The 26,460-nt window shown below is 49.7% G+C and overlaps 3 protein-coding genes across 3 annotated transcripts; all 3 read left to right on the top strand.

The window, feature by feature from the left end:
- Nucleotides 1-883: 883 nt before the first annotated feature.
- EI90DRAFT_3123950 (uncharacterized protein) lies at nt 884-1,468 on the top strand (the record flags this gene model as incomplete). The annotated part of the gene is made up of 1 exon (XM_039063659.1): nt 884-1,468. The coding sequence occupies one exon, from the start codon at nt 884-886 to the stop codon at nt 1,466-1,468; it is 585 nt and encodes a 194-aa protein (XP_038915645.1).
- A 12,666-nt stretch (nt 1,469-14,134) lies between these two features.
- On the top strand, nt 14,135-14,714 carry EI90DRAFT_3123948 (uncharacterized protein; the record flags this gene model as incomplete). Its single annotated transcript, XM_039063658.1, has 3 exons — nt 14,135-14,279; nt 14,335-14,526; nt 14,584-14,714. The coding sequence occupies 3 exons, from the start codon at nt 14,135-14,137 to the stop codon at nt 14,712-14,714; spliced, it is 468 nt and encodes a 155-aa protein (XP_038915644.1).
- Nucleotides 14,715-15,333: 619 nt separating this feature from the next.
- Nucleotides 15,334-15,684, top strand: EI90DRAFT_3123947 (uncharacterized protein; the record flags this gene model as incomplete). Its single annotated transcript, XM_039063657.1, has 2 exons — nt 15,334-15,504; nt 15,556-15,684. The coding sequence occupies 2 exons, from the start codon at nt 15,334-15,336 to the stop codon at nt 15,682-15,684; spliced, it is 300 nt and encodes a 99-aa protein (XP_038915643.1).
- Between the last annotated feature and the right edge of the window lie 10,776 nt (nt 15,685-26,460).

The raw sequence follows: 26,460 nt of genomic DNA, 5'->3' as shown, positions 1-26,460 counted from the left end.
AGGTTGCAATTGTAATACCTCTTCACACTCCCATGGCTGGGCACCATCTGGTGACTGTGCACGTCATCAGGACTTCTTTGTATGAGGCACTAAGTATGTAATTTGACTCCAAATTCACAATTAAAACCTAATGGCCCCTTCTCAGGTACTCCATACTCCCCACTCTCAGTGTTGAAGGCATTCTCCATGTCAAAATTCAGGAGGGAGCATACACAGTGGACACATTCAATGATTTTATTCAATCTATTCTTCCTCGCATGAACCCATTCCCTCTCCCTCAATTATGGATAATGTGTCCATCCACAAATCTGATGAGCTTGAGCAAATGTGTGCTGACCAGTATGTGCTTCTGATTTATCTATGCTTGCACTTATGTCAGGGCAGTAGCCCCGAACCCCAAGTCACATGTAACAAAGTTGTATGTAGAGAGTCATGTGGTTAAGCAGCAACTTTGTCGGAAAATTGCATATACCGCTTAGATCACATGGGAAGGTTTTTAGTTCGGTGTGATCCATTTTTTGTACAATGGGATGTGTTTCTTTACATTTTAGCTGTTTGAAAAACGCTTTCCAGTGCATCAAAATGCTCCAATAATGTTAAAAATGTACTCCATTTTGAAGTAAATATCCTGAAGCATTATCTCTTGCCATTCATCTAGGCAGGTTCCCAGCCTCTACTAACATAGAAAGATTTCCACGCTCCTGTGAATCCATGAGTTGACTGGACACCCTGCAGTCCCGAACCTAATTGCCTTCATAGGCTCTGCAGCAGCAGCTTGCTTTCATACTTGCTTGGGCCTTAGTCCTGCTAGAGTGAGTGTGACCACCGAGTTCTGGGGACCAGATGGAAACTTGAGTTGGAGGCTACCAGAAGACCTTCTTGCATGTCTGAGCAACACCTATTTTTTGGATCATTTTGTGCTTTTGACAAGGAACTGGCTGTAGGAGACCCCAAATCCTTAGAGGACATTTATAAATCCCACTTGGAGAATACCCATGCGCAGATCTGGCTTGCTACCCTCCAGCATTCATTTACTTTTGCATCCAGGTGGCTCAACAACGTTCTGATAGTGCAAAGTTTACTTCATCACTGCAGTGACCACATCGACACCGAGAAAGAAGATGACATGTTCAAAGCCTATGCAGTAATTGCTATTGCTCTCATTGCCATGGGTGAGGACATCAGTGCTGAAATGTCTGTGTCATATCCATACCAACTCCGCCTAACCTCTGACCTACTCCGCCACTGTTCCGGTTCACCTCCGGTTCGTCCTCTCCCTCACCTCTGCCATATCCTCCAGTATACTTCTGGTCCACCTCCACCTCCGATCTCCGGTACCTTTTCCGGTACCCTGTATCCTCATCATAGAAGTTTATTAATATTTCTATCTACCCAACATTACTATGAACCTCCTAGGACCTCCACCAACCCCACAAAGGTTTTCCCATTATCCAATAGCTGTCGCTAATCCCACCCTTCATTTACCCACTTCACAGTGCTCGATAAGGCGATTCTCCCATGAGCTCGCCAACCTGGCAAGTGTCATATCCTGGATCTCCCACCTCATTCCGCCCTAGTCCTAGACGACTCCTATGACCTCCACCAGTCCTCCCAATCTCTCTTTGCTGCCTCCGGTCGATGCCAAACGATCCTAGGACTACCTTCTCTGTAAGGGATTAACCTTACTTCACTATAATTCCGATTATAGTGATATTTATATTATGTTGCATCGCTATAATTCCCATTATAGTGATGTGGTTATTTCTTTATTTATTTGTGCCGAGATATGTAATTTACATATATATACCTCGGAGTAGTTGTAAAGGCCCGGTAGCCTTTTACCTCTACCCCGTTGAATATACAGCACATTTAAGCTTATATTTAGACGGACTAACTGAGGCCTGAGGCGAATGGGGGAACGGAACGTTACCGTCCCCAAATAAGTAAGCAACCTTTCACTTTTTTAAGCTAGTTTCCTTTTACAATCTCGGCACCGCGACTGGTGACGGAACCCTGCTGTGTCCCACACGTGTTGTCTACCCTGACAACGCGCATCATTGATCATGCACGCGTTGTCTAGCCTGACAACGCGCATTTGCGCCTAGTTCTCACGCGCATCGTGCGCCGTTCCTAGACGCACGCTCACCTAGGCTGTGCCTCAGAGTAGAGGCAACCCCTCCCAATCTCAGGATCTGGGAAGCCACCATGACACCGGTGCCAGAACCCCATTTGGCAACCGACGCATCGTTGTCCCTGACGACGCGCACATTCAATCAAGGTTCACACCGGAACCTTTGATCTCACTTCCTGATGCTCACAACCAGGAAGTTCCGGACTCGCACCTGCACAGCTGGCCCTCCCTCCAGTCCTATGGTGGGAGTCAACACCACTCCATCTGGAAGTGGTGATCTGGGCCCGTGAGGGCCCAGCAACATGTCTCATATGCGTTGTACCATCTCAGGAGATGCTGAACCTGTTGCAGCATCTTGGTGTCTGTCCTACTGCCACCCTCGCGTTCACCATCATGGGCCCGCTCTCCCTATTTCAAGAGCGCATGAGTATTATGTGAACGCGTCAACAAAGTTAGAACCGCGGACAAAAACGCGAGTTGACCCACCCGTGGCCACTCAGGCCCGACTTCCCTCCCCACTCACTTGCACACTAGAAAAGCGTGCTGAGACTTCCCTTCCGCCCAGTTTGGGGCGGAATAACCATTCCTCTAATATTGTAGAGTGTGACCGCACCGAGCCACCCAGCGCTTCGCTGTGTAAAAGTCTCATTGACTCTCCTGCCCCAGTGGGAGCCAAGTGTCGATCTAGCGACATTGTGAGGGCCCAAGCGACTTGTTTACCATCGGTTTTAGATGGGATCGGCAGCGCTTCAGCTGCTGCCAAGTGCCAGCTCATAGAGCTACCCGGGCGCTTCGGCAATTCCTGGGTTTGACAACCCAGATACTCCTTACACACTCCCAACCCCCTACTCATCCTGATCTGAGGGAGGATGGATTCGAGGGGCCTCAGAGGCCCTCTTCACGCCAAGAGGAGCGTTTTTCCTGGCGCTTTTGAGTGCCAGGTCACCAGGATGCTCCGGACCACGGTGGTTCATGACTCCCTACCCCTTCCATGGAAAGGAGACCAACCCTTTCTAAGGAAAGGGTTCTCATCTATTATGGTTATAGATGGAATCGGCAGCGCTTCAGCTGCTGCCAAGTGCCAGCTCATAGAGCTGCCCAGCGCTTCGGAAATTCCTGGGTTTGACAACCCAGCAGCACCTACTCCCTCCACTCTGCAGGAAGTCGAATCCGAACCGCCTCCTTGGCCCTCTGCAGGCCAAGAGGGATGCTTTCCTGACGCTGTTAAGTGCCAGGTCACCAAGATGCGCGATGCTGTTCCACATCGCGATTTCGGTGATTCATTATTCTCCACCCCTTCCGCGGAAGGGAGACCAACCCTTTCTAAGGAAAGGGTTCTCATCTATCGTTCACTGCATAGTGAACGATATGTTCTGCCCACAGACACTCCACTTCTGGGAAAGTCTGTGTGTTCCCGGCATTATTGGGTGCCGGGTCCCCAAAATGCGTGGTGCTTCTTTGTACCGCGCTCATTTCTCTGTTGCTTTTCCATCTGGAAAAGGGTTCCCTTCTGTCGTTCACTGCAGAGTGAACGATCTGTCTTGCCAACAGACACTCCTCCAAGGGAAGGTCTGTGTTTTCCTGGCATTGTTGAGTGCCAGGTCATCAAAATGCGCGGTGCCTCTCTGCACCACGCTCATTTCCTTATTGCCTTCCCATCTGGAAGGCTGGCCCTTTCTAAGGAAAGGGCTTCTCTCTATTGTTCACTTCATAGTGAACAAGCTGTCCCACCGACGGACAAGCTGCCCCCAACAAAAACCCGTGTCTGAATGATCAGACATGCTCAGGCCTGCCCAGTTCATGGGCCGCGCTTCCATTCTGTCACTCATATGGACAGAATGACCTCTCTACTCCCCTAGATGACTATCTAGGGAGGAGCAGATCACTGCTCAGAACTCCGGCCCACATTCAAGTGTGGCGGAAATTTTGTCTTATTTTTTTAACCTAGATTCCTAGGTTGAATTTTCAACTACTCCCCCAGACAACTGTCTAGGGAGAAACAAACCCGTGCCGCTCTTTAGTGGATATTTTTGTGGGTCAGCATCGCGCTGACTCATTATTATCTTACTGGCCATCACCGAGGTATTGACCTTCGGTGAGTTACCTGTGTCACCGGAGTATCAACCTTCGGGTTTGGACTCACTGACTATCACCGGGGTATAACCTTCGGTGAGTTACTTCTGTCACTGGAGTATCAACCTTCGGGTTGACTGCTTCATCTCTTGCTGGTGGAAGCCATGATGCTGCAAACTTGTGGGCATTATAAACTCAACTGCACAGTATGTGCCCAATCCCGCAGCGGACCAATTCAGGTGTCACTGCCTTTTCTCATCAACAACAATGCCGTTGTTGGTTCTTTTCCTTTCCTTTTTTGATTTTCGACGGTGACTCAACCGTTAGTCTAGCTTGTCATATTGACACTTGCTACTTCATCATCGACAATGCTGTTGTCGAGAGCTGGGTACATATGTTCCAGGAGAAACTCTAAGTGGGCTTTGCCTACAAACTACTACTATAGCCTCCTGCAATGAGTGTACCCCCGCTTGCATACATTCTTCGTATGTAGAGTGTTATATTTCCTTAATATGCTTGCTTTCCCTTTCATATGCTTGTACCCTGTCTGCGATTCAATATCGCAAGGGAGGAGGATGTAAGGGATTAACCTTACTTCACTATAATTCCGATTATAGTGATATTTATATTATGTTGCATCGCTATAATTCCCATTATAGTGATGTGGTTATTTCTTTATTTATTTGTGCCGAGATATGTAATTTACATATATATACCTCGGAGTAGTTGTAAAGGCCCGGTAGCCTTTTACCTCTACCCCGTTGAATATACAGCACATTTAAGCTTATATTTAGACGGACTAACTGAGGCCTGAGGCGAATGGGGGAACGGAACGTTACCGTCCCCAAATAAGTAAGCAACCTTTCATTCTCCTTCTCCTTGTCAGGGCATACACCCTGACCTAGCCCATACCCGCATCCACACCCGCACTCGCACCCACACCCGCGACTGCACCCAGCTGTTGCACTCCCCATGCGCGCCCTGTGCCGGACACTCAGTGTGGCCGGATGGCCCGGACCTCGGGTCTCGGGTCTCATGTGACTTCCGGATATCTCCGGAAGTTTTCGATGTATTATGGCTACTGTGGGAAGATGAGAAGTTAACTTCCTTCTCATCTCTGACCCACAGTAGGCAAGTTGATTGTGCCCTGGACAGGGCTGGCCAGACCTGAGGCTGTGGGCCATAGGGGAGGGTCATGGGGACCTGGGAGTCGTCCCCTGACACTCCTCTCTCCTGCTCTTCCTCCCATCTATGTCTGCATCACCTCCAGACCTCCCCTACCATACCTCCACCTCCTCAGACCCCTTGTTCGAAGGATATGGTCTACTTGTTGTTGGTAACCCTCAACTTGCCTATCCACCCTCCTCCTTACTTTGGGTCTCTGCACCTCTGGTCATGTATCTCCGGTACCTCCGTATCTCCGGTACCTCCCCACTCCTAACCTACCTCTGGTCATGTTATTCTTTATTGTTTTATCATTTGATATTTTCTACAACCCCAATCTTCCAGACTACAACTTCCGGGCTCTGGACCCTCCCGGACACCTGTCAGAGACCAGGTTGAGATGAGGGAGTGTCTCCGTGATGGAGGGCTTCGGCCTCAGCGACTTGTGCCAGGAGCGCTGTGCCAAGTAACACGTCTGTGCCCTAACTTACTAAACTGGCAACCAGAACTGAAAGGGGTAAACTCTAGTCGATTTTATTACTGAGGTGTAACCTATGTACAAGTGGAGTATATATATGGTTACAACGAGAGCGGGCCTGCAATTGGCAGAGCTGAGCGGAGTGGAGCTAACGGGGTTAGACATTAGCCGATTGAATATTACCGATGAGTTGGGTTATGGGGTTAGCGGAATGGTAGGCGATAACCCAGAAACGGAAAGGAGGGATAGGCCCGAAGGTAGGCTTGCAGGGCAAGCGAGTGTATTGCCCAGTGGAGGCGGGAGTGCGCTAGCGGACGTCGGAGCTGTCCAGAAGCCTTCGGGGCTCCATACTTAGGGAGGCGTAGGTAATAAATTGAAAAGAGGGGGTGGTGACCATCGAGAGGTACCGAGGTGATTTACAGAATATGTGTTAGAAACGGGCGGAAACAGACGACTCCGGAGTGGAATCGGAGACTTAGCGTGGAGGGACCTTGGCCTCAGCGACTCAAGCGGAGCGCTGTGCCATTGCTGTTTGTCCATTTGGTCCTTAATTTCACAGTAGGCGAGCAGGAAGTCTCTAGGGGGCATTTCAGGTCGATTTCGGACTGAGCCCCAAACGAGTATGTACAAGCGCCGATATATATAATGGAGGGAGCAAAAGCACAAGGAGACAAAGGGGGATCCGAATCGGAACAAAGACGTCCAAACGGGAACAAAGGGTAGACAGAAGCGGAGCAGTACCGAAGGTCATAAGGCAGGACCTGTGATACGTCCGAAAGGAGGTAGGGAGGGCGAGGCTCAGAGGGGCAGGAGGACGAGGAGAAGTGGGGATGATGACTAACTGGCTAGAATGGGAAGAAGCAGCAGTCCAAATAGGGATGAGGGGAAAACGTGAAAGATACATTACAAGTGGCGAAAGTGCCGAAGGCGATCCGCGAAGCTCGGAGGTTGCGGAGCTTACGGAGGTTACGGAGGCGGGGTTGAAAGTCCAAGGAATATTGGCAATGGTGTTTACGTAGTATGAGGTCACCAATGCAATGGACTAAGACTGAGGTGGAGTCAAAGTCCAAGGTAGGGACCATGACGGAGGCTCGGAGCAAAGATACGAGCGGTGCCCGAGTATGAAGTACGGGACTGTCAGAGACCAGACTCGAGACGAAGGAATGTCTCCGTAACGGAGGGCTTTGGCCTCAGCGACTTCTGCCAAGAGCGCTGTGCCTAGTGACACGTTGAAGGAGAGAACAAAGGAAAGTCAGTTGGGAGGTTCAAACAAGACCACCACCAAGCTGTTCCCTGGTTCTTTAGTTAGGATGGGGGAGTGTACTAGTGTTATTTATTGTAAATATAGTACCAATCCGAGTGTTTTGGCTAATTCTATTTTTATGGGTTAGTTTTAAAGTTCCTGGGAATTGACTTACAGATAAACCGAGCCCTGCGGAGCTGTTTCTTTATTGAAATTTATTAATTTGTCTAGGTGTAATTCTGTGCAGCGTTGTTTAATTTGGATTTAAACTTGAATTTAATCTTCTACTTGGTGAAGTTTCAAAGATTCTATTCAGTTAATGAATTTGGAGGGTGTCTGGAGTGTCCCTTGAGTTCGTTTTATTTCTGTCTTATTTTATCGCTTGTTTTAACAGTAGCAAAATAACTGTTTTGTGTTTACACTTTGAAATCTGGAGTGTTAACCAGCTCTCCTGTTGAAATATCTACTTAATATTTCTCTCCTTAATTGCTGCCTTTTACTACAGTGGCAATCTTAACTGTATATCACTTTTTCGCACTGGAGTGACAACCAGAAATGCTTGAGAAAAATAATACTCTATTTTCTTACTTCTCTAAGGGGGGCGAAAAGTCGCAGAAAGGGTCTCCCTTTTATACTCCTTGGGTTGCCTTCCTTTTTCACGCTCTACCTTCTATTTACAGGATTTATTTACAGTGTATTTTTCTCAAACTGAATAAAAAGTGAAATTTTCACGCTATAGTTCCACTGCACTTTGCTGCGCTGAACTGCGGCTCTACTGCAGTCAGACTGCGCCTGGAATCCTTATTGTCCTTCCTCGCCTAAGCTATTTTAATGGTTAATTAGAATTTGTCTGCGCCGCATTTGCCGCAGTTCCCTATTTCAAATTCCCCATATTTCCCATTAAGTTCACTATGACTCGGTCATACTGAATTCAAACCTCGCATTACTATGCGTGCGACTGTGCTGAGACCTTCAGCTGATTTATTCCAATTTTATTTAGTGACATTTAGTTAAAATGAGACTGAAATGATAAATGAGTGAATTATTCAGGTTTAAAACTGAAAGAAAAAGTTGCTAGTAATCAAGAATTACTCAAACGAATGTGTTATAGCTCTCTACTTCATTAGAACATCGTTCCCTAAAATTCCCGCCATGGTCCGTCGTAGTTTAGTAGTTTTCGTGAATTTCGTTCATATTCCCTGATTCCCCTTTGTATTATCACATCCTAATCCTCCATATGTATTGTTCGTTGTTATAGTAGGTCGTCCTCGAAGATATCATATTTTTATGTATTTTATTTAGGGCTCTAGACCTCTTGAAGCTGTCTTCCCGCGTGTTTTCAGGTTTCTAACTTCATGTCCTTGTATCTCATTCATTTCTGGATGTTTTCTCACGTTCTTAGTATCATAAATTTCCATTTATTCCCACCTTTCCAATGGTACTAAGGTTGTGTCCTATTTCCCTGTATTTGTTGAGTTAGCAAAGTTTCGCGTGCACATTCGGTAATCACGTGCGTTGTTCCCATAGTCGTTCGTATGCAGGAGCCGTTTTCGTTTAGTTGTTTGGGATTTATGATATGCGCGGGTGTTTATTTCTTTCATATGGGCTTCTGTGATTTATTTCAGATTTTTCCCTCATGATCTAAGGTTGTTTTGCACTTTTCGTGCTTTGTTTTGACCGGGCTCTTCCTTATTTGGATGGAAATTGGTCTTCGCGATCTGCCGAAGTGCGGATCTCGGTTCCGACGGCCGGTTCCCTGTGCATCGCCACCCTCACGTGTCATTATACATGATGCGGATTCCTATATTCCCGTCATGGGTATAACTTCACAACAGCTGGACCGTTTGGACTGAGAATTTGCATAACTATAGTTTCCCATTTTTAATAATTTCTGTGTAAATTTCGTTGTATGTTTTAATTATGGATCCTACGCAATCATCGTCTTGTCCCTGAGCTCGGACTTTTGATGTCGCTATTCCCGTTATTGGATTTCTCATTAACGCATGATCCTTTTATTATGGAAATTTGGGAGGATTAAGATTAGATCCCTTCCTTTCTAATGGGCTATCAAGCTTGTCTCGGTCGTTACTAGTTAATCTTTGCGCTTGCTTTTTAGACATTGTCCTCGTTTTGCAGGAGTTTTAGTCATATCTCCGTCGTTTATGGGTAGTTTCCCCTGTAATTACTCTCATTGGTTCCGTTTGGGGGACATCTACATTTCCTATTATAAACACGACTTTGACTTTTGCATTAGTTCCTGAGGAATCTTTGTTCCGTGGTACTTCCATCCTTGCTACGTGTGCGGACGTGGGAAAGTAGTTTCCGTGGAGGTTCTCTGATTATTTTTATAGTCAAATCTTGGTCGATTGTCCTAATTCTTGGTTTAATATTTGCTATAAATTCCCCCGAGAATTCCGTCTCGTTGATGGTAAGCTTGAAGTATTTTTGTTATTTTTCTTTCTTTTGATTTATCGTGTATAGTCATAATAATTCGTAAAAATTCGTAAAATTCGTTAAAACTCAGGTCCTTCTATGTTCTCATATCTACTTGTCGTATGAGGTTTTGTGATTTATCTGGCATATTTCCATAATGGGTTTCCATAGTGTGGCTGTTATTTCTCCTACAACGTCCGTGCCCTAACTTACTGACTGGCAATTAGAACCTAGGGGGGGTAACTCTAGTTGATTTTTCTACTGGGGCGTAACCTGTGTACAAGTGGGATATATATATGGTTACAACGGAGACGGTTTCCGCAATTGGCGGAGCCAACGGAGCGGAGCTAACGGGGTTTAACTATTAGCTGACTGAATATTACCGATGAGTCGGTTCGCGGGGTTAGCGGAAAGGCAGGCGATAACCCAGAAACGGAAAGGAGGGATAAGCCCGAAGGTGGGCTCTGCAGGGCAGGTGAGTGTATTGCCCAGCGGAGGCGGGGGTGCGCTAGCGGACGTCGGAGCTGTCCGGAAGTCTTCGGGGCTCTGTACTTAGGGAGGCATAGGTAATAAATTGAAATGAGGGGGTGGTGACCATCGAGGGGTACCGAGAGGTTTGCGGAATACGGGGGCTCCGAGGTTGGTGAGGGAGGAGCGGAGTTAGAACGGAGGGAACGGAGGGACCGGAAGTCGATGGCCGGGGATGGATATGACAGGGACAGCGGTGGAAGGTCGTAACTTGGCGGGGGGTCGGCGGAAGAGTACCAGAGGGAGGAGAGAGGAAGGTAAGAGAGAAGGAGTGGCAGGAAGGAGAGTAGTCAGGTCCGAAGGTGAGTATCGGAGCGGACAGTGGAAGCGTAGGGGGGTGACAGAAGGGTGGCGGTGTTGTGAAGGAGGAGCGGAGTAGGAGGAGGAGGAGTAGTAGGAGGGTGGCGAGAGGGGCGGTGTTCGGTCCGAGGTGAGTATCGGAGCGGACGGAGATAGGGGAGGAGAGGGAAGGAGGAGTAGAGGTGGCATGGGGGGTGGAAGGAGGCGTGTTGCCAGGACCGAGGGTGAGTATCGGAACGGGCAGCTGTAGGGTATGCCTCTGGAGGTGGGGAAGGAGGAGGTCCTGGAGTCGGGTTGGGATCGGGTATGCACGGATATGACAATATGGGAGCTCCGAGGTTAGTGAAGAAGGAGCAGAGGTAGACTGGAGGGATCAGAGGGAGTGGAAGTCGATGGCTGGGGATGGATATGACAACATCTTCCCCTGTAGTCCCCTGCTCATTCATAGATGGGCCTAGGCCTTACCATTCAGTTGATTTCTAATCCTCCCACTCCACAAACCTCAGACGTAATTCAGGCTTTTCGCCTAGTCTATATTTGTCCTGTGGATTCCTTCCTATTTACTTCCTCTTCCCCTTGGTAACCTTTGTTTACCTTCGGATCCAATCGTCTTGACTACATGTACGTGTGTACCCCTCTAGTAAATAGTTCCCCCCAGTTATAATATTAAGTCTTCGAATCCAAAACCTCTCCCAGGACATCTCTCACATTCTACTTGTCTGCTACTCCACCTGAACCAAGAACTGAGTGACAGACATGTCTAAAGGCACCTTGGTATAATACCCAATGAATTGCGTGACGAACGATTGACCCTCGCTAATGCCTTCATCATTAAGTAGTGAGGGGGGGCTTCTGGCCCCCTTCTGCTGGTGGCCTCTGTTCCTCTGTCACCAGCCCCCCTGACGAATTGGGGACAATGAGGACGTAACGGGCACAGCACTCCATTCTGACTCGCTGAAGCCGAGTCCCTTCAACACCCTGTCACCCTTGGAGCTCCACCCCACCTCCGGTCTGTCTCCGACCCACCGTTGGATGACCTGGAACCTCAAGCTCCATCAGACACACCCACCTGGGTAGTGCTCCAGACATTTCCCAGGTGGGTTTGTGACAGCAAGTGGGAGTCAGGAATGGCTAGCTGACTGAATGGAAAGGAAGCAGCAGCCCAAATAGGAATGAGGGAGAATAGCGGAATTGAAATGGACAATGCAATAGTTGCAAGGTCCGGAGTAAGTCCGGAAAGTCCGAACTCGGAGGTTAAACTCCGGAATATTGGCAAAGGTAATTAAATGGAATGAGCTAACCAATACAATGAGTATAAGCGGAGGTGGGGTCAAAGTCTGAGGTCGGAGCTAAGACCGGAGGTTCCGAGACGAGACGTGAACGGGATACCGGAGCGGAGGTCCGGAGTCAGGAGCATAGGTTTTGCATACTCGTCTGGAAGGTGTCGAGGTTGGGGTCGGACCCGGAATGTTCCGGAGTCGGACCGAAGGTGGTGTCTGAGCCGGAGGTGGGATAACCTCTTGGGAGTCGGCAAGGAGAAGGTGACGGAAGGGAAGTAGGGCTCCGGAAGTGGGAGTTTGGAGTTCCAGGAGCCCGGAGCGGAGGTCGGGATTGTATGGATATGACACCTTCCAGATGAGCACGCAACACCTATGCTCCCGACTCCGGACCTCCGCTCTGGAATCCCATTCACGTCTCCATCTCTGGAACCTCCAGTCTTAGCTCCGACCTCAGACTTTGACCCCACCTCCGCTTATACCCATTGTATTGGTTAGCTCATTCCATTTAATTACCTTTGCCAATATTCTGGAGTTTAACCTCCGAGTTTGGACTTTCCGGACTTACTTCGGACCTTGCAACTATTGCATTGCTCCATTCAATTCCGCTATTCTCCCTCATTCCTATTTGGGCTGCTGCTTCCTTTCTATCCAGTCAGCTAGCCATTCCCCACTCCCATCCTCCTTCCTTCCTCCTTGGGCCTTGGCTGTCAGAGACCAGATTCGAGACGAAGGAATGTCTCCGTAACGGAGGGCTTCGGCCTCAGCGACTTCTGCCAAGAGCGCTGTGCCTAGTGACACGTCTGTGCCCTAACTTACTGACTGGCAATTAGAACCTAGGGGGTAACTCTAGTTGATTTTTTCTACTGGGGCGTAACCTATGTACAAGTGGGATATATATATGGTTACAGCGGGGACGGGTCCGCAATTGGCGGAGCGGAACGGAGTGGAGCTAACGGGGTTTAAGCATTAGCCGACTGAATATTACCGATGAGTCGGTTCGCAGGGTTAGCGGAAAGGCAGGCGTTAACCCAGAAACGGAAAGGAGGGATAGGCCTGAAGGTGGGCTCTGCAGGGCAGGCGAGTGTATTGCCCAGCGGAGGCGGGGGTGCGCTAGCGGACGTCGGAGCTGTCCGGAAGTCCTCGGGGCTCCGTACTTAGGGAGGCATAGGTAATAAATTGGAATGAGGGGGTGGTGACCATCGAGGGGTACCGAGAGGATTGCGGAATACGGGGGCTCCGAGGTTAGTGAGGGAGGAACGGAGTTGGACCGGAGGGATCGGAGGAACCGGAAGTCGATGGCCGGGGATGGATATGACATTGGCCCTTCACTCCTCCTTTGGGAAACACCATTGAGTCAAACCCTTGACCCTCGGTGTTGTTCCTCCTTCCAGCTCCCTTTGTCTCCTTTCAGAATACCCTTGCTCCTTTTGATTCCGGACCCCTCCTTATATACAATGTACATAGTAACTTGTAACCTCAGTATGAAATCGACTTGATTCCCCCCCAAGAGACTTCCCCTCTGCTAGATCTGAAATTAGGGACCCCTAGGACAACCAGCAATGGCACAGCGCTCCACCTGAGTCACTGAGGCCGAGGTCCTTCCCCACTAAGTCTCCAATTCCATTCCGGAGTTGTCTGAATCCGCCTGATCTAACACTACTTACCCATCATGATCTGATTCCATGATCTATGATCCCTCAGATTCCATGTTCCATGTTCTGTGATCCATCATCCAGCACAGCCAGACAAACCTGGATCATTGATTGTTGGTATGTACAGTGCCTTGTAGATTAGCTGTGTGTGTGGGCTACAGTATATTACACCCTGAGTAGCGAGTAGGAAGACCAGCTTTCTTCTCTCATTTCCCCTCGCTGCTCAGCTGGAGCCTTTGTTGTCTAATGTACCTCATGGTTCTCCTATTGAGACCGACCCAAACCCTTCCAGTCTCCCCTCTACATCTACTGGATCCTTCAACCTTAGCTCCAAGCAGCTTGGTACCCTGACAACTGGAGGTTATGGTGGAGGTGAGGGAGAAGACAAACTGGAGGTGAACCAGAATGGTGGCGGAGTAGATCAGAGGTTGGGCAGAGTTGGTATGGATATGACAACTGCTTTCTCACTGCAATGAACAAATTAGATATTAAATTCTGGGCAGAGAACCGTGAGAAACGTTCTATATGGCCTGCTGCATATCTACTTGGGGCAATGGATCTTATCCCACTACCCAAAACTCGCAAGGATGCTCTCTCGAAATTACTCGTCAATGGACACACAAATTATTTACCAGACAATTCCACAATTGTGCTGGATGCCCTCATTGATGGCAAGGGCTGAAATGATCAGGTGTCCTTGTGAGTACCTGATGATTGTGCGTTATTTCTTGTTTACATCTGTTCCAACCTCAGCTTTCTACAGGGGATCATGTATTGTCTTTGAATGGCAGCATCTGCAAATGCATTCAAAACTATCTTACTCATAACCCAGCAACATCAAATGCACCAACCATGCTAGCCGATATCATCAGTTGGGTCAAAGGCATGATCACTCAGCCTTCTACCTCATCTGGCACTGCCACTCATACTGCATCATCAACCAATGGACCCGATGTGAAGACAACCGGCAAACCCTCTGGAGCCAAGCTCCGCTTTGGTGAGTCAAACTGATTCTCATTAGCAACTATATAATTATACAACACAACTCCCAGGCCTTCAAATCGACCTACCCCTCCACACCATGGACCCTTCCAAGGACACAGTTTCCTGTGTCTTGGATGTCCCCGAGTCCTGGACTCCCAAACACGTGCTATTGACGATCGCTGTTAGAACTGTCGGATTCGGACGACTCCGGAGTGGAATCGGAGACTTAGCATGGAAGGACCTCGGCCTCAGCGACTCAGGTGGAGCGCTGTGCCATTGCTGGTTGTCCTGGGGGTCCCTAATTTCGGATCTAGCAGAGGGAAAGTCTCTTGGGGGAATTCAAGTCGATTTCGGACTGAGGTTACAAGTTACTATGTACATTGGATGTAAGGAGGGGTCCGGAATCAAAAGGAACAAGGGTACTCTGAAAGGAGACAAAGGGAGCTGAAAGGAGGGTCAACACCAAGGGTCAAGGGTTTGACTCAATGGTGTTTCCCAATGGAGGAATGAAGGGCCAAGGCCCAAGGAGGAAGGAAGGAGGATGGGAGTGGGGAATGGCCAGCTGACTGAATAGAAAGGAAGCAGCAGCCCAAATAGGAATGAGGGAGTATAGCGGAATTGAATGGAACAATGCAATAGTTGCAAGGTCCGACATAAGTCCAGAAAGTCCAAACTCGGAAGTTAAACTCCGGAATATTGGCAAACATAATTAAATGGAATGAGCTAACCAATACAATGGGTATAAGCGGAGGTGGGGTCAAAGTCCGAGGTCGGAGCTAAGACCGGAGGTTCCAGAGACAGAGATGCGAAACGGGATTCCGGAGCGGAGGTCCGGAGTCAGGGGCATAGGTGTTGCATGCTTGTCTGGGAGGTGTTGAGGTTGAGGTCAGACCCGGAATGTTCTGGAGTCGGACCGAAGGTGGTGTTGGAGCCGGAGGTGGGATAACCTCTTGGGAGTCGGCAAGGAGAAGGTGATGGAAGGGAAGTAGGGCTCCGGAATCAGTTTCGGAGTTCCGGGAGCCCGGAGTGGAGGTCGGGATTGTATGGATATGACAATCGCATCTGAGATGGGTGTGAACCTTGAAGTTCACAGAATCGCATATAAAACATCTAAAATGAAGGTAAGGGATGACCCTGTCCCCATTGACTGTGCAGGTACCCTTGCAGCCAGCCTGGAGCACCAGCACCGCATTCAGTCCCGCACTTTCAAGCAAAAGCGCCTGAAGATCATCAACCTTGTAAGTCATTTATTTTCAATTCCATACGATTACTCAGTAATCAATCCCTAGTCCGCTGTCGCTAAAACTACGAAAAAGGCCAAGGGAAAGAAATCATCTACTGACTCTAAAGCTGGCCCAGCCACTGCCTTGCGTTCAGAGAAATTCCTGCCAACTCTTAGAAGCCACTCTGTGCAGTAGGCATTCTTGTCACTGTTACCCCCACCCAAAGGCAGAATGGGGCCATCTGCATTTGTCAAATGAGGCCCTCAGTCTATGGGCTAACTGTCTGGTATGCCTCGCATTTTTTATCTATCTTCCTTTCCAACCATTCATACTTATTCTATCAATTACATCTTATTCGTATATTCAGAGCGAAGGTAGGGCAGGTGTAATGTTGGACAGGCCACCCCATCACAACCTATTTGACCCATCACACATCAAATGTGGGAAACTGTAAGCATTGTTAAGGTTGAGTTCGTGAGTGATCTTGCGATAGTCAAGTGTTGCCTCACACTCCCAGTCCATCAGATATATGCTGTATGTAGCTATATTATCAACAGGGGAGTAAAGGCTTTTTCTTCCTCTATCCCCTCTCATGTAGGTTATATACAAGATTGTAAATACATGTGATTAATGCAGCTTGGGACCGCATGGTGAAATGAAGGTATTGCATCGGGTACAAACCCGACATGATAAATAAGGAATGAATAGGGAGGGCCATGAGTACATGGCCTATCTCCCTTACAGAAATGCCCTCAGTCCCACTCGCCCCCTCACACTTTCAAATGTGCAAAGATCAGCCAGTCCTGTGATGTCACCTCAGCAACTGCGAAAAAATACTCTCGGTCTCTCTCACCCCTTTGCAACCCCAAACACATGAAGACTGCTGAGTCACCCCACGTTGACTCACCTGCTGGCCCAACCCCGGGGCCCAGTACCTTCAAGATCACTTCATCTTCACCTGCCACCCCAACCCCGAAGCCAAGGACACTCAAGGTCACCATCAACTCAGCAAGATTGAGCATACCAATCCATGCCCTGCTCATCGACATATCCTCATCGTTGCCTGTCATCGCACCATCATCACCCACTCATGGTCAACGCCAAGTCAAACTCAATCGCCATTCAACAACTGTCATTGACATCTGTCATATCCATCCCTGGCCATCGACTTCCGATCCCTCCGATCCCTCTGATCCACTTCCGCTCCTTCCTCACTAACCTCGGAGCTCCCGTATTCCGCAATCCCCTCAGTACCCCTCGATGGTCACCACCCCCTCCTTTCAATTTATTACCTACGCCTCCCTAAATACGGAGCCCCGAAGGCTTCCGGACAGCTCCGACGTCCGCTAGCGCACTCCTGCCTCCACTGGGCAATACACTTGCTTGCCCTGCAAGCTCACCTTCGGGCCTATCCCTCCTTTCCATTTCTGGGTTATCGCCTGCCTTTCCGCTAACCCCATAACCCGACTCGTTGGTAATATTCAATCGGCTAATGTCTAAACCCCGTTAGCTCTGCTCTGCCATTTGCAGACCCGCCCTTGCTGTAACTATATATACTACACTTGTACATAGGTTACACTCCAGTAATAAAATCGACTAGAGTTTACCCTCTTCAGTTCTGGTGGCCAGTTAGTAAGTTAGGGCACGGACATGTTTACTAGGCACAGTGCTCCTGGCATAAGTCGCTGAGGCCGAAGCCCTCCATCACGGAGACACTCCTTCGTCTCGACCCGGTCTCTGACAACATCACATCGTCACTGTTGTGCACTCGTGGTCAATGTCAGGTCAAACACCAGGTCAAGCACAACTTCCATTCGATAACTATTGTTGACATCCCATCATCACCAACTGATCACCTTTCACGCAAGCATGTCAACTTGTCAGGGACAGCTCTGAAAGCAGCGAAGTGTCACAACCGACAAATCCCGGGGCTCTGTCAGTGGCGAATCGATGCTGATAGGCGAATCCGCCGACCCGAAACCCAATCTAACCAGCCCCCAATCCGATGTCTGGCCCCCTGCCCTATCAACCATGCACTGCATCCAGACCTCCACCCACATCCGGACTTCTGCCCACATCCGGACCTCCACCCACATCTGTACCTCTGCCCACCTCCACACCCTCTGGACCTCTGCCACTCCTGGTTGCCCTCCACACCCTGTGGTCAGGCCAACACCCCCCTCCGACCTTGCTGGCCATCATGCTGCCCTTGTTTGTGACAGCACTGATGGACCACCCTCTGTTGCGGACTTGTCAGCACCGCGCTGATTTCCATGTCCCTTCACGGACTTGTGTCGGCACCGCACCGACCCCGCTTATTTGCGGACTTGTATCGGCGCCGTGCGCTGACCTCCACTTTTCTCTGGCCATCTTGTCACTCGGCAGCATACCATTCATTCCTTGCTGAGTGCCTGTATTGTTCATCCATTCATTCGCTTAACTTGCCAATATTGGCACTTGATCCATGTGCTGATGCACTTCTTATTACCTGTCAATATTGGCACTTGATCCGCTTTTGTTTAGTTCATTGCCTCCCATTTCCCGGGCTCTTGTCCTTCATTCAGTTTGACAATCCCCGCTTATTTCCGCACCGGACCGTGCTGGACTGACTGGTCCTTCTGTGTTTCCCTCCTGCCTATTTATATCCTGTAAATACTTTTGGGGACCTTAGTCTGAAATCAACTAGAGTACCCCCCTGTCTGGTCTGAGTCCCTCCTTCTGCAAAGGGGGCTTCCCCCCCTCTGAGTCCGTGCTTGCAGAGTCCACGCTCCTCCTACAGGTCCACTCCGCCTGCAAGTCTTGTTTGAAGTCCGCTGTGAGTGTCAATCCATAAATATGGGATCTCCCCCAAACGTCAGGCTCAGGGCACAGCGCTCCACCTGAGTCGCTGAGGCCGCGATCCCACTCTGCTAACCTTGAACAGCGCTTCCGGACACGCCACATATTTCCACCCGCATATCCGCGCGTGCGTGCTCCAACAGACCTCTGCCACAATCTCCGACTCCGACAATAATCCAGTCTCTGACAATAAATCCTGTCTCTGACATGAAGTCCCAGTGCGGGGGACTCGATGGGATGAGAAGCGGCTATGCGTAGCAGTGGTCCCATCACGGGGTGAGCGTCCCCGACCACTTGGTCTGAAGTGGGAATGTGAGAAGAAGGCTACTTCTTCAGTTCCCACTCCAGCTGTTATTATCTACATGTGGGATCAATCACGTGGGGTGCACCACATCACCCTTGCATACAGCCATGGCTCTCCGGGTGTTTCCATGGGATATCCCAAGAGGGTCTGCTGTAGGTGTGAGGTGAGCATGGTGGCAGTGGCAGCAATATAGGGATGGTAGGTACAGGAGGGGGATGTGGCATGCACACCGGTGATACATTGAACAGCAGGAAAGGTGGTCCATATAAGAGAAGGAAAGAAAGAAAGAAGAAAGAAAGAAGAAGCGGTGCGGCGTGGGGGGCAGCGGAGCGAGGGTCGGGCAGGGCATGTTGGGGCGTGCCCTGACATCACCCCCTCCTTAAGCCGCTTTGCCTCGAAGTGGCTGGGCGGCCTTCTCTTTCTCTCCCTGGGGTGTGGGGGTGTGTCCAATGGAAGTCTTCCACTAGGTTGGGGGCATGGGTCAGGTGGTCATGCACGAGCCACTGGTTCTCTGAGTTTGTGTGAGGTCTTAGGGTTGCTCAGCACACAAGGCCGTAAGTGATACAAGATGGTGTATTTTACGGTGGTGTGTAAGCGGTTACCCAGAGGTTCCCGCTTGTCCACGTGACTATATGTATCTAGTTTACATGTGACTCGGGGTTCGGGGCTATTGCCCTGACATTCTCCCCCCTTGCGTTGCATTTGCGACGCATACAAGGTTGATAGTGAATAGAAACAGAGTTTTAATAGTTGATTTACATTGAGTTTGGAATTATCAATGAGTGTTTCTGTTGTCGCCACTTTAAAGTGGGTGATTTTGTACATGTTGGTGAAAGGAAGAGAGGGGGTTTAAGAAGTGAATGAGTGTGGGCCGTTACTTTGAAGTGAACGGCGATACATTGGTATCGCAGGGAGAGAAGAAAGAAGTGGTGGAGTTTGTCGAAAATGGATTTCGACCCAAAGGTTGTATGTCTTTGGTGTTCCTCACTTGTTCTGTGAGGGTTCGTGTGTAAGTGGTGTTTACACACAAGCGGTGGTGGGTGTGGGTCTTTTGACGGAGTGGAGATTTCCGCAATTGTTACTTGCGGTTCCTCGCATACAGTATTGTGTGCGGGGCCTCGAGTTGGGGGGAGGTGTTTTCACGGGCGCCTCGGTGGCGTATTACCGTGTCACTCTCCCTTCTCTCAAGGGTGGATTCATTGCCCCGGAGGAGGGTTTTCCTCCGGGTTGTTCATCTGGACATCCGATTGCTGCATCGGATGCGATGACGTAGCCTGGGCTACATTGTTGGGCTGTGGGCTCGACGAAGTGGGTGCTCCCTGGGTGGGAGCGGGTTGTTGTGTTCCTGAGCTGCTTGGCTCAGGTGTAGAGTACGGTAGGTTTACCGTTCTTCCCGTGGGGAAGGATGGTTGTTGGGCTGGTTGTCCAGCTCGGAGGCTTGCGTCTCTTTCCCGGTATTTGGAAGCTTTCGCTTCCCGTTCCGTCGTTCTTGCAGCACGTTCCTCAGGAGTCCTGAGTGGTTTGAACTGGGACTTTAAGTAGGCAGCTTTGCCTAGACTTTCCCAGGAGATTTTTCCCTTGTTCTCCGGGGAATTATATTCCTCTGTGAGTCTTGCGATACTTGGGAGTCCCAAGAAGTATTTCTCGGTTTCCTTCGCTTTTTCGCGAAGGGTTCTGTGTACCTTGCCGCTTTTGAAGGCGGCTTCAGCCTGTTTGTACCAGTGTACGAATTCTTTCCCACTCACGCTTGTCCACCAAGCATATGCAGCATCATGCGCCGCTTCTGACCCCACTATTCTCCTCATGGGGAAGTTGGGGTCGATTGTTATGTCGACTGGAGCTTCGACTTTGCCGAACTCGTTGAGTTCGGCGGTCTCGTATAGCATGTGGACACTTCCCTGCAGGGTAGCTTGCCCATAGGGTGCTGAGGTACTCAGTGGCCCGCCGCCTCTGGCAGTGGTCCCCGTTTTAGGGTCTGCCGTCGGTTGCCTACCGCTCTCCCTCTTCCCCTCGACATGGGTTTGCCCCTCTGAGGGCGGGCCCTTATGCAACCCGGACAGGGTCGCCTGCCCATGGGGTGGCGGGATAGTCGGTGCCCCACCCCTTGATGCGCTAGTCCCCATTTGGGGTCGCACCTCATGAGGCCCGGAACCGTATCCCCTCCCCCTGACCTGGGAGGCCCCCATCATGATGGGTTTGGCAGCGAGGTCTGCCAGTGCGCGTGCCTCTCTGAGCTCGCGTTTCAGTAATTCGATCTCCCTTTTTTGGAGATCGACTTCTCTCTCTGCGTCTTTCAGAGAGTCAAAGATGCCCTCAGCATCTCTTCGTGCTCTGTTGTATTCGTGCCTCCAGTGGGCGCAATGGTCGCAGGCATCTTCTGACGCCCTCGAGTTATCAGACCGTGCCCGCTTGGACGGTCTGGACGAGGAGCCGCTGTCGCTCCCTCGTCTCCCTCCTACGAGGGACTTCATTTCTTTCAGCTCCTCACGGAGCTGACCTGTCTGAGCAGCTACCGCTGACGCGATGGCTGATTCCCAGCCTGCATTTGGCTGGGGCGTTGTTGGACCTGGGCCGAATTGGCTAATCCAGGGGTTGATCTGGCCAGGGAAGTTCCCTGGGGAGTATGCCTGGGGCTGCAGCAGCAAATGCTGCCCCTGGAATGGCGCTTGTTGCGCCATCAGTGCAGTTTGCACCGCATATGGTTGGAAGCCTCTTTGGGGAGGCTGGAGGTATGCGGTGCCTGTTGGCAACGTGGATGGTTGATGGTTCGCAGCACTCATTTGTGCTGCGTGCGTCATGTAATCCATGGCGCTTATCTGCGCCTGGTGTTGCTGTTGTTCCGGGGAGCCTTGCTCCCCGGGTTGTCGTATTTCGATATCCGGCGGTTTGTTTGGATCGAACCGAGGGTTGCCTCCCCCAGAGAACGACATTTCGTCGTTATGTTACTCGTGGCGGTGGGAGGGGTCTTCGTTCTTGCGTGCGTGGGATTCGCCGCGGTTGTGTGTTCTTTTGCACGTGAGCCTGTGGTTCATGTGGTCTAGGCGAGTTGCTTGCCTAGCCCATGTGATTTCTAGTACATGGTGTGGCTGTCCGGGCGAGTTACTCGCCCAGAACTTTCCCACACTCTTGGCTGTGGGCCATCGTCCCTCGGCTTTACTTCTTCCGCCTCCGTTTTTGGGGGCGTAGTAATGCCGAGAGTTCCCTGTCTTCTTTGATAGGGAGTTTTTCTGGTTCCCTTACATTTTGTAAGGTGAGGTACTCGTCCAGGTGGACGAGGTCGTTGCAATTTCCTAGGGGTTCCCATGTGGTGTCCCCTAGTTCCCATTTAACCTTAAACCAGAGTTCATTGTGAACCCACGCGTGGTTTAGGATTTCGCGAACTACTGCTTCGCGATCAGGGTCTTCCCCAAAATCGTAGAATATGTTTACTTCCCTATTTGGGAAGATTTCCTGGTCGTTCGGCTCGTGAGGTGCGAGCCGGGATACATGGAATCTTGGGTGGATTCCGCATTGTTCAAGTTGTGGTGGCAACTTGAGGACGTAGTTGGACGTTTCTGGAAATGTTTCCAGAATTTCATAAGGCCCTATGTATAGGGGCTTTAGTTTTCCTGCCCTGCCTTTGGGTAGGTTCAGCTTATCCGTGGATAAGTATGCGAGCTCGCCTTTTTTCAAAGGCGGGTCTGGGCGTCTTTTCTTATTCGCCTGGATTGTTTGAGCAGCGCGATTATGTATTATCACGTCGTGTGCTGCCATGAGGTTTTCCTTCGCTTTTTGAGCGAAGTCATTTACTCCCGGGTAGTCCGAGAGTGGTGCTGTTAGGCACATCTTTGGCATATGGCCGTAGATTAATTCGAACGGGGCAAATCCTGTCGATGTGTTCGAGCTCGCATTGATCGCAAATTCCGCCATCGACAGTTTCGCTGCCCAGTCGCGTTGGTCTGGTCTAACCATCGCGTGTAGTATTTGTACTACTTTTTGTATCATTCTTTCCGCTTGGCCATCGCCTTGCGGGTGGAATGCAGTTGTGAATTTCAACTGTACGCCGAGTATTTGGTGTAGTTCGCGCCAAAATTTTGACGTGAATTTCGAGTCTCGATCTGATATGATCGAGTGTGGTAGACCGTGGAGTCTTACAACTTCACGAAGAAATACGAATGCTAGTTCTAGTGCATTTGTTGTTGTTTTTATTGGAATTAGGTGGACGTTGGACGTCAACCTACAGATGATTACCCAGAGGTAATCATATCCCAAGCTTGTTGGGAATGGACCTGTGAAGTCCATGGCTATTGATGACCATGGTGTCTCAGGGGTCGGGAGTGGGTGAAGCATTCCGGGATTTCTCCTGGTGCTTTTCTTGGTTGTTTGGCAAGTTCCGCAAGACCTGCAGAACTTGTGGGTATCTTTTCTCATCGACTTCCACCAGAAGTGTCGATGGAGGGTTTCCACTGTTTTCTTGGATCCTAGATGTCCAAGTGTTTCGTGGATGCTCTTGAGGATTATTCCCCGAATGGACTTCCTTTCGTAGTTTCCTTTCGGGACTACTATCTGGGTTGTTCCTCCTTCTCCAAGTCGGGTTATCAGCCCGTCTTTTACGGAGAAGTTTTTGAAATTCCCCGGGTTCTCTAGGATTTCCCGGTGGATCTGGCTTTTCAAGTATCCAGATTTTATTGCCTCAATGAGGTCTTTTTCTTCGAATTGTTTTCGAAGGTTCTTTTCTGGAGTTATGATTTCTTCCAGATTTTGGGCGCTCCCCCTAGAGTTTCCTCTAGGTTATCGCTCCCCCTAGAGCTTCCTCTAGGGTGTTTTTCGCACGTATCGCTGTGAGTCTCTTTTTCTCTGAGTTTTTACTCAGGGTACTGCTTAGTAGCAGTTCTTCGTATTCCTCGATTCTGTCGGGAATGATATCTTCTGCATTTTTGTCCAGGTGGATGTCTGCCGACACGTAATCGTCGAAATGCAGATCCTCGTCCGTTGACGAGTCGTAGTATCGTGAGAGTGCATCTGCCACTTTATTTTTGTGGCCTTCCACGTATTTTATTTCGCAATTGAAGCTTGCGAAAAAGGCTTGCCATCTCAGGTGTCTTCCTGAGTTGTGGTTTTTCGCTTTGAAATATTCCAAAGCTTTGTGGTCCGTGATTACTGTGAATTCACGGCCTCCCATGAGGTCGTCTTGCCATCTCATGAGCGCTTCGAGGACACCCAGTGCCTCGAGCTCGTAGGCGAAGTACCTACGTTGTGTGTTGGTGAACTTTTTGGACATAAATGCGGCCGGGCGGCAAGTCTGCCATCTTTCGCCTTGTCCAATTAATGCACCCATGCCCGCTGGGCATGCGTCTGTTATGACCCAGATGTGGAGTTTGGTCCTCTCTTCTTCTGAGAGGCTTTCCGGTGGGTTCCACTGGACGGGCTTCAGGATCGGAGCCCTACATGCTAGACGTTTGATTTCGTCGAAGCATTTCTGGTGGAGTGGTGTCCACCTGAATGTCTGCTTGTTTGAGCAGATTGTTTGCAGTGGTCCTGTGTAACCGCTGACGTTTGGCATGAATATCGATAGATATTCTACCATTCCCAGGAATCTTAGGACTCCTGTGTGGTCTGCTGGCTCTCGCCAGTTGTGGATTTTTTCCATTTTATCCGCTTGAGCGTGGATGCCCTGTTCATCCACTCGGCTTCCTAGAACATCTAGGATTGGGGCAAATGGCTGGAATTTTTTCCGGCTTATGTAGAATTTCGCCCCTTTTAGGCGAGTGAATAACCACAATAGTGCTTTATTGTGGTTTTCCACCAAGCTTGTGCTGGTGAATATGTCGTCGAACCAGACGTGTAGGCGTCTGCCTACTTCTCCTCATAGTTCCCAGGTCAGTGCGCGCTGGAAGGTGCAGGGAGCGTTGCAGTCTCCTTGCTGCATCGTGTTCGAGTTGTACGTCCCGTGGGGCGTGGAGAATGTCATCCTATGGACGTCATCTGGATCCACGCGTATTTGTTCGTACACGTCCGACATATCGATCTTAGATCGGTATGTTGCTCTGGCGACTGATTCCTGGATCAGTCGCATGTCTGGCATTGGTGTGACGTCGAGGATCGTGTTTGAGTTACGGTTCCTCGCGTCTATTACCATGCGCAAAGATCTATCTGCTTTGCGGATGCACAGTAGCGGGCATGCTCGCTCGCTGTTCGCGGGATACCACCATCCTGCTTTTACATAGCGATCTATTTTGGTCGCTAGTGCTTCCTGCAGTGCTGCGGGACATCTCGGGGTGTTTTCCCGAAATTTCTTGTTCGGATCCTTCAACGGGATTCGATGGTTCACTTCCCTCAGGGGAGGCATTTCTAATGGCGCTGGCGCCATTACGGTTTCAAATTTTTCTCTCCACCACTCCCTGAGTATTTCGAACTCGGGGTTGTTCATGGAGAGACCTTCCAGGTGTGGTACATCTGGAAGTTCTAGTCCTTCCGGACTAGGATTGGGCCAACCTTCAGGGAATTTTCTTGTGATTACCCTGAGGTGTGTTTCAATCCCGCCTCCCTGTCAGGGGGGCTTCTTTTTTGGTTGTTCTCGGGCTCTTGCTCGAGTTTTCCCTCCGTGTGATCTCATCACACGGTCTTCGCTTATTCCAAGGGTGTCTATGTTGCCCTTGTTCGCCGTTCTCACTTTGTGGGACCGGAAGTCTAAGCTTACCTGGTTTTTGTTTAACCAGGGGGCACCGAAGATGGCATCGTACCTGTCGATGTTAATTACATCGAAGTAGTGTTTTCCTACGTGGCCGTTGATCTCAACGTCCACGTTGGTTCCGAACAGGATCTGTGATCTTGTTCCTTTCGTCCCCATTTGAAGGACGACTGGGTTCTCCAGTTGAAGAATTGGGATGTGGACCGCGCGGACAAAGTCCGGTGATAAAGCGTCCGTTTCGGCTCCACTATCAAATAGCGCATAGGCTTTTATGCCTGCTATTTTTATGTGAGCCGTTAGCGTTCTCTTTGTTGAGAGCAGTCTGTTTACGGGGTATTTTCCCGCGTCTTTTGAGATGCGGAATTTCGCATCAAATAAAGGGGACTGGGTTTCGATGGACTTTTGGTCCTTCTTCCCTTTGTCCTTGTTTTCCTTGGGTACTTTGGTGTATTTCCCCAAGGCGTCTTTTCTTGGTGCTTCCACCAAGGCTTCGGCAACTTTTTCGTCTGCTGTGTTTTCTAACTGGTGTGCTACAGCCAGTTTGATTTTATAATTTATGTCATTGTGGTCGACGACTGACATTGGGCCCATTCTTATGGTCCCAACGTTGACTTCCTCACCCTCTGAGTCGGGTGAATATTGAGGTCCTTCGTATGGGTCCTCTACTTCGAAGCTTGATGCTTCGGAGTTACCAGAGTTGTTCTCCGGTTTCTCATCTGATGAGCTTTTTGACTCTTCATCTGTTGAGTTCGCGATTTCCATGGCAGCTATACGCCTTGGTTTTTCATCGCTCGTTATATTGTGTCTTGGGCAATCTTTCGTTTGCCCTATTTTGCCGCATTTGCCGCAAATTGGAACTGACTTTTGGTCAGTTTTCCTCGAGTTTTTCGAGGATGTATCCTCTTTCCATCTGGGTTTCAGCTCTTCCGCTTTCTTTCCTGATGGGGGGGCTTTGCCGTGGCTCGTTGTTGCTGTGGTGGTTGTTCGGGTATAGTAACCTGATTTGTAGGCTGAAGACATCTTCAGCCCGTCAATTATCTCGTCTACACGAGATATTGCTTTTAACATCTCCTCGTTTGAGGAGAAGTCTGCTCTGATTCTATCATGAGCAATCATTTCCCTCTTCCATTCGAGGGGAATGTAGTTTAGGAATCTGGCG

This window comes from Cantharellus anzutake (assembly GCF_015039405.1).
Source record: "Cantharellus anzutake strain C23 chromosome Unknown EI90scaffold_25, whole genome shotgun sequence".
Classification (NCBI taxonomy): domain Eukaryota; kingdom Fungi; phylum Basidiomycota; class Agaricomycetes; order Cantharellales; family Hydnaceae; genus Cantharellus; species Cantharellus anzutake.
This window is presented reverse-complemented; position numbering and strand designations above follow the sequence as displayed.